Source organism: Syngnathus leptorhynchus, chromosome 15 (genome assembly GCF_054491065.1).
Source record: "Syngnathus leptorhynchus isolate UIUO chromosome 15, UIUO_Slep, whole genome shotgun sequence".
NCBI lineage: Eukaryota > Metazoa > Chordata > Actinopteri > Syngnathiformes > Syngnathidae > Syngnathus > Syngnathus leptorhynchus.
Genome location: NC_141209.1, coordinates 8,193,922 through 8,201,004, shown reverse-complemented (window position 1 = coordinate 8,201,004; position 7,083 = coordinate 8,193,922). Strand labels below are relative to the sequence as shown.

Here is a 7,083-nt window from a genome sequence, read left to right as displayed (position 1 = left end):
GCGACTTAATGAAGCAGAACTAATGGAGGTCCCACAATCATCCGCGCCGTGCTGGAAGCGCCACGGCAGGACAGAGCAGCCATTGATTCTTGCTTCAAACCACTTGAGTTCCTAATCAGCTTCTTTGGTTGTGCGTTTGAGGCCTGACAAACCCATTGTTGGCCCGTGTCACTGGAGGTCAGTAGTTATTAGTGGCAACTGAAAACAGTTTCTTTAAATACTTATAGCCAAGTGAAAAACATGCATATGGGGACTTCGAAGGGGGATTATTGGCATTACAGAGAGTCAGGAGAGAATGTGACATGGTTTTCTAATAAGGGATGCTCCCCCCACCCCAAGCCTCCATCCCACACACACTCTTAACAGAGTTCCTCCATCCTTCATCCAATGTCCACTTTTCGTACAGATAGTAGTCAACAGTTTTCGGGGTTTAGTGCTCATAGTGAAAAATCCTTGGATGTCATGTGAGTATGCAAATGTGTTTGTACTAACGTTGCGTTGAGTATTTAAAATCTTTTTCAAGGTGCAATCTGATCTCTGTGCTGCATTACCTTTTCACTTCATGACATTCAAGACTCCCCCGGAAAAAAAAAAGGATCCATCAGTAAACATTTTTTAATACATGAAAGATTGTCTCTCTGTGACAGAATGCACACACCACTCTCAAATCACTCAGAACTTTCCAATTTAGTCATTTCACTTGTATGCTTGTAATTTTGTCTGCCTCTCAAAAAATCCATTCCCTGGTGCACACTCTGCGGTAATGAAGGCAATATACAATCACTCGTCAGCATTAGGCACAACAGCAAAATCTAATGAGTTCTATCAAGCTCCATAAAAAAAAATTAAAAAAAATTCCTGGTCGAATAATTATTTCCTATATCAATTACCATTAAAAAAAGAAATGATCAATTAATTGTTGTGGAGTTATTGTTTTTTTTTTTATTAACTTTAGATGGCAGAAAATAAAGTGAAAGGAAAAAACTATTAAATGCCTTGTACAACAATAACACAAGATAGAGCAACAGAAAGAAAGTCGAGTGAGGCTCAATTCAACCTCTCCAAATTAAACATACACTCCACATCACAGAAAATCAAGTAGCTACATCGTGCTGCTTCATTCATGTCAACATGAATCACCAAACAATTCTGAAGTCATGCAGAAATGTTGACGCTAACGTCGCCTGCGTAAACTCGCTCTGTTCACTTCTGTATTTGTTTCAATCGATTGTTAGATGGAAAAATCTCTCGCTGCATGTTTTCAACTCCTGTGTTTGGCACAATATGCTGACAGTGGAGGTTTGTGTGGATCGAGGGCCGAGCTGGCGTCATTTTATTCTCCTTCAAACCTCAAGCTAATTGAGACTAGCTCCAGTAGTGCACTCACTTAGCCTTGAAACATCAATTTTACAAAATAGTCATGTCTCAACAATAAATTATACTGATCCATAGTAGTATGTAGGTGGTAGAAATAATTCAACCATTAATTATCTCCCAAATCTGTTCAAATAAGTAAGAGAACACAAAAATACACACCACTTTTTCCTTTAAAAGTTTCTTAAACGGGTGGAATTATCATTTTGGAAATGAATCATTCACAGCTGATTCAGCAGTTAGTGCAGCAAGCTTCTTTTCATTGAACAAGATAATAATAAATAAATAAAAATTAGTTGCCTGAAAGAAATCATTAGAGGAAAAGACGGCCTCAGTATTCACATCTCTTTGTCAAGCCAAGACCAATACCACAAAACATTTCTCTTCACATATCAAACACAAGCTACAAAAAAAAAGAATATGAACAAGGATGTATGTTGGTAGGTAAACTATAGAGCCAATAATGTTGAGCCCGTCGTGCCAATTAGCGCTCACTAGGTTGCTAGGTCGCCATGGTCAATTGAGGAACACATCAATAGGACTTGAAAAGGTTCCTCTGTGATCAGACCTTCTGACATATTAAGTAGAATAAAGGGAGAGAAGGGAGTTGGAGGGGGGGGGGGGGGGAGTAGGGGCTTGCAGGGCTGTAGAAACGACATGCACATTATGGAGTGCAACCTGCAATTACCTGACAAGAATAGACGGAAAAGTCCTTTGCATGCATGAAAAAAAAAAAAAAAAAGACTATCGTTGTCCTTCCTTCCTATCAAACTCTATGATAACCCAAATGTGTCATTTAAGGCATGTAGGTATAGAGTCCATCTGGTATTTATGGAAATATCTCCTTTGTATAATAGAGGCAATTTTATTTAATGTATCATTCAGTTGTGAATGTGCGTGTGAGGAATGAATTTTCATAAAGATATATATGCATGCGGATGGAAGTGACACTGTCACCCCCTTCCCCAAACTTTCTAGACTGAAATGATGCATCCAGCAGCAATTACAGTAGCTCAGTCAGACTCATATTCCCTTACAAAGAGAGGTCCACCCCACAATAATGTGAAAGAAGCAACAGACACAATAGGCAGTGATTACCAAGCATAGCCTATTAGAGCGCCATAACTATGGCTATTGAAAAGAGAATAGAATGGCTTCACCTCCACTTTCATTTCATGTGGTCCACCATCAAAAGCTTTGTTGACAGCTCATTCATGCCCTCAATTCCGGGGACAAAATCTATCGGGGAAAAATCTTGCCGCATCAAAGTACATCCAGGAATGCATTTGTCGTTGTCTAATGCTCTTATCCAAGTCCCTCCAGACGGACTTGTTGCGGCCAATTTCAAATGTCAGGTGCATATTGGCTCTGATCGCCGCTCAGAGTATCGGGATAGTTCATATACATACAGCTGCCAGGTATGTGAAGGGCTTGCAAAATGGAGGCTCTCCGAGGTCTCCATTGAGACACACTGATAGCCATCATCATCATGGCGGGGTGTCATCACCGAAAGGGCTCCACAAGTCATTTTTTTTTTTTTTTCAAACATGTTTAAATGACCACAGGAAATGAAATGTTAGATGCGCTGCTTTTGGAGGACACGAGTGATGAGCTTAAACACTTTGGAGTTGGTTTGCACAAATCGTTTATCTTTTCAAGAGATTGATCACAATGATGCTTGTGTCTTCGTGTGTGCGCTTGCGAGAGTGCGGGTGGGTGCGTGTGTGTGTGTGTGTGTGTGTGTGTGTGTGTGTGAGTGAGTGAGTGTGCAATGAATCTGAAAACTAAGCCGCCTTAATATACGGAAAGTGATAGTAATAAGTGAGCATAATACAGCAATTCATTGAAATAAAAAAGTCACATGTATTGGAATATTTGGTGGATTCTTTTTTGTTTTAAATAGAGGTAAAACATAAAAAAAGACAAAATACAATTTTATTATTATTATAATTATTAGCTGATAAACTACATATCAGTTATGCAGGCTCATTCATGCTAAAATTCAGTACAGCTCAGATTTAGGCAAAAGTAATGTCTATTTATTTCTACATCAATTTAATTTGCTCACTCGATATTAAAAATGTATGTTCTATTATTTAGCAATCCACATTTTAATATATTACTTTAAAAATAATTGAGATCTATTGAGTTTGTTTTATCAAATATAAATAAATAGAAATTGTGAACCGGAGGTCGCATTCACAAACAAATTGTCCAATTAGACTGCGGCAAAATATGGGATGTTAAAACAAGGTAAAAGAAGAAGAAAGAGAAAAAAAAACTATAGACGTATACATCAGACAAGATTTCCTTTTTTTTTTTTTTTTGCTTAATGAATGTTAATGTTTTTAAAGTGGTAATTTCCAGTCTCGTATTTTTGCAGACATCCCGTATAAAAGACAGCCCTCCAAAATGTCACCCGAACAATACTGGCTCCCTCATCGACCTTGCTTTCCTTCTCAATTTGGTCACAATCTCAACATAATGAAAATGCACTTCAAAACAGATACCTTAAAAAACAAAACAAAACAAAAAACTTCCTCAGAAATCGCTGTCACACTTCAAGTTATTTATTCTTATTGTTCACTTGGATCTGAAACATATACAGCAGCTCCATTTGATCCTTTTAACTTACAAAAGAATAATGGAAACATAAAAGTGGACGCAAATAACAATTATTATACAATTAAATGTATTCTTGTGTTAGCCAAATGTACATGTCCCTAATTCGTTTAAGAATTCTAATTGAATACATTAGTTTACAATATCCATATGACAAAATTGGTGACTTCAGCTCCCTATCGACCCCCCCCCCCCCCCTCCAAACATAGACAAACATTAAAACATCATGAGGGAGGTCCAAAAGATTACAAAAGGGGTCCAAAGAGTCTTGATTGCTTTTCAAGGGCCAGCCGTGTGTGTAATGCTCAAAAATAGACTCCCTTCTTTAGAGATGTCAAGAAAATGTGCCCTGATCAGCTGGTACTCTTGTGCATGTGCGCAGCCCGAGGCGGCCGGCGGGGGGCCTCACGTTTGTCTTATTCTATCTGACCATATTTGACGTCTATAGGCGTGTGTGGAATGGGCTCATCATCCTCAGGTTGATAGAAAAAAGTGACTGCACTGGGTCCTACCACGTTCTGCCGTAGAGGAGGTTCGAGCTGACCATGTTACTGGTGTAATCTACAGCAGAAGTGTCTATTTGGGCCATGCTGAGCTGGCTGTGAAGCGAGGGGGGGCTAGGCGACATCTCCTCCAGGTCCAAATCGTTTACCTGCTGTTGGTTCTGGTGCTGGCCGAGCACCACTCCGGCCCCATTCTGCTGTTGGTTCTGTTGGTTCTGCTGCACGGCTTGTTGGTTCGGCGTCGGCGTGTTGGAGGCGTTCTGACACGGTTTGCCGTCCTTGACCAGAACCGGTACGGCTACGCGCCTCGGGGACTGGGCCTGCTGTTGGCACATGGTCCCGTCCTGTTGCTGTTGCTGCTGCTGTTGCTGCTGCATCTGCTGCGCTGCCTTGTCCTTAGCTTGGCGCTTCATCTTGTACCGGTGGTTCTGGAACCAGATCTTCACCTGAGTCGGCGTCAGGTGGATCATACTGGCCAGGTGCTCCCTCTCCGGCGCCGACAAGTACTTCTGCTGCTTGAACCTCCTCTCCAGCTCGTAGACTTGAGCTTGCGAGAACAGGACCCGCCGCTTCCTCCGAGGCGCAGCGTGGAGGGCCGGCATGGACTTGGAAGCGTCTCCCATCCCCGTGAGACCCCCCATAGCCGCCATGTTCATACCTGTGGAAGGTCCCATGAATCTAGAAACTTAAACATATACATACATATACGTGCGTTCAATCAACACAAGAGTACATCACCATTCTGCCTCACGCTTGTGTTTGAATTGAGCATAATCTTGGAAAACTATGGATGATAAAATATTACTTCCCTTGGACAGCTATATTATATGAATAAAACGGTCTCTTATTTATCTCTGAAATCAATAATTGGTGTAAAGTTGAAATTGCAAATTTTAGATGAGATTGCTTTGTAATTAATAGTAATAAAGGATGTAAAATTGTTTTTCATTTTAAAAATTCCAACTTTACTTTGTAAAGTAAGAAACATAACGCGCACTGCCCTTTTATTTATTTTAATGTGTATATTATTCAACAACCTGAAATATTAAAAAGCAAAAAACGAGTCATAATTGCTCATTTTGAATATCTTACAATTACAATATGAAGAAAAACGGTGCATTTTATTTTAATTTGTAATATTTATAACGACATTTGACAAATTTGACTACTGCAAATAATATAAATTGCAGAAGTGGATGTTTCATGATTGGTTTAAAAAAAATGTAGCCTATAAGTGAAAACTTTCAAATCATAAATTAAACGGGTGCATAATAATAATAATAATAATAATAATAATAATAATAAAATGTCTATATAATAACGAGTCAGACTTGTAATAAGAATCCTTATTGTCAAACTTAATTGTTAGTTGCTCGATTTAAAAAAAAAAAAAAAAAAAAGCTGTAGATCCACTTTTGTAACAAATTCTAGCAAAGTAAGCTTGCTTTAGGTTTTCGATTACAGGAGCGCAGAAGAGGGTGGAAAAAATAAAAAATAAATAAAAGAAGAATGTTTTGAGCAAGTCCGGCAACAGCGCACTTACTGGTGGAGTATCTTGGATCAGGGTTGGCGCTGTACCAGCCTGTTGCTGCGGCACTATTCCTCATGCTCTCCTGGTAGGAAGGCAGCTCGCCCATGTTGCCAATGCTCCCATTGCAGTATCCCCCCATGGCGCTGTGGGAGAACTGGGACACGGAGTGCGGCATGTGGTAGGCGGCCGCCACGCCGCCGTTGTGGGCCATGGAGTGCTGCTGCATGCCGCCCTGAGACACCTGCGATTGTCTGTAGGCTCCCAGCGGAGAGCTCAGGTTCCCCGCGCCGTCCATGGCACTAAACTTCTTGTAGGTCTCCTCGATTGGACTCAAAATATCTGTCACTGAAAAAGGCGTTGTGTGCTTTGGGCTCAACGACATGATTCAGAAAGCAGGTAGAATTTTTTTTTTTTTGTGTTGGAGCAGATCAAGCGTGTTGTTGTATCGGCTCTCTCCTTGTTGGGGTGTCTACGTAAGAGAGGACTTGGAGTGCGCCTGAGATCCTATTGATCGCCTTGGAGAAGGAGGCGAGCCCAGGGCGCTCTTAGCCCGGGTTTATTGGAGCCAGGAGCCAGGTTTATGACAAACACTGGGGGGGCGGAGCCATGCGCCTTTAGCAGCAAACAATGCTCATTGACATTTTATTCACATAACTCATAAAAACAAACTTTCATATACACCAGCAAGCACGCGGAGGGCACGTTAAAAAAAAAAAGAGTGTTCTTATTTTGTGGTAGATGATGAATGACCTACATTCACCATCAGCTGTTTTTTTTTTTTTTTTTTTTTGTGGGGCCAAACTTTGAGAGCACTTCGATGAAATACTGGACCAGCGAGTATCATCAAAGTGTCACATGAAGTAGAATAACGTGCTTCTTGATGCTTCTCAAACTGCATTTCCTCAAAACCAACGACACTTAAAACAGCATATGAATTCACTAGCCACAATATTAGGTACAGCTGTGCAAAAAGATCAACAATGATCGTAATACCAAGTATCTATATAAAACATTTGTATTATTATTACTGTATGTTTGGAGTTGATCATTTCA

The 7,083-nt window shown here is 40.4% G+C and overlaps 1 protein-coding gene across 2 annotated transcripts; it reads right to left on the bottom strand.

The window, feature by feature from the left end:
* Positions 1 to 4,258: 4,258 nt before the first annotated feature.
* Positions 4,259 to 6,555, bottom strand: nkx2.4a (NK2 homeobox 4a). Of its 2 annotated transcripts, none has more exons than XM_085932017.1 (2): positions 6,043 to 6,555; positions 4,259 to 5,184 (listed from the first exon to the last, which is right to left on the bottom strand). In XM_085932017.1, the coding sequence occupies exons 1-2, from the start codon at positions 6,410 to 6,412 to the stop codon at positions 4,505 to 4,507; spliced, it is 1,050 nt and encodes a 349-aa protein (XP_085788143.1). In that variant the 5' UTR covers positions 6,413 to 6,555; the 3' UTR covers positions 4,259 to 4,504. The 2 variants fall into 2 exon arrangements, with proteins under 2 accessions (XP_085788143.1, XP_085788144.1); XM_085932018.1 differs by having other exon boundaries at positions 4,259 to 5,157.
* Positions 6,556 to 7,083: the final 528 nt, after the last annotated feature.

Excerpts from the sequence above, each read along its gene's own strand:
- nkx2.4a (XM_085932017.1), bottom strand. The coding sequence starts at position 6,412 with ATGTCGTTGAGCCCAAAGCACACAACGCCTTTTTCAGTGACAGATATT. Across the intron at positions 5,185-6,042 it reads TGATCCAAGATACTCCACCA|TTTCTAGATTCATGGGACCT; the intron begins GTAAGTGCGCTG and ends TATATGTTTAAG.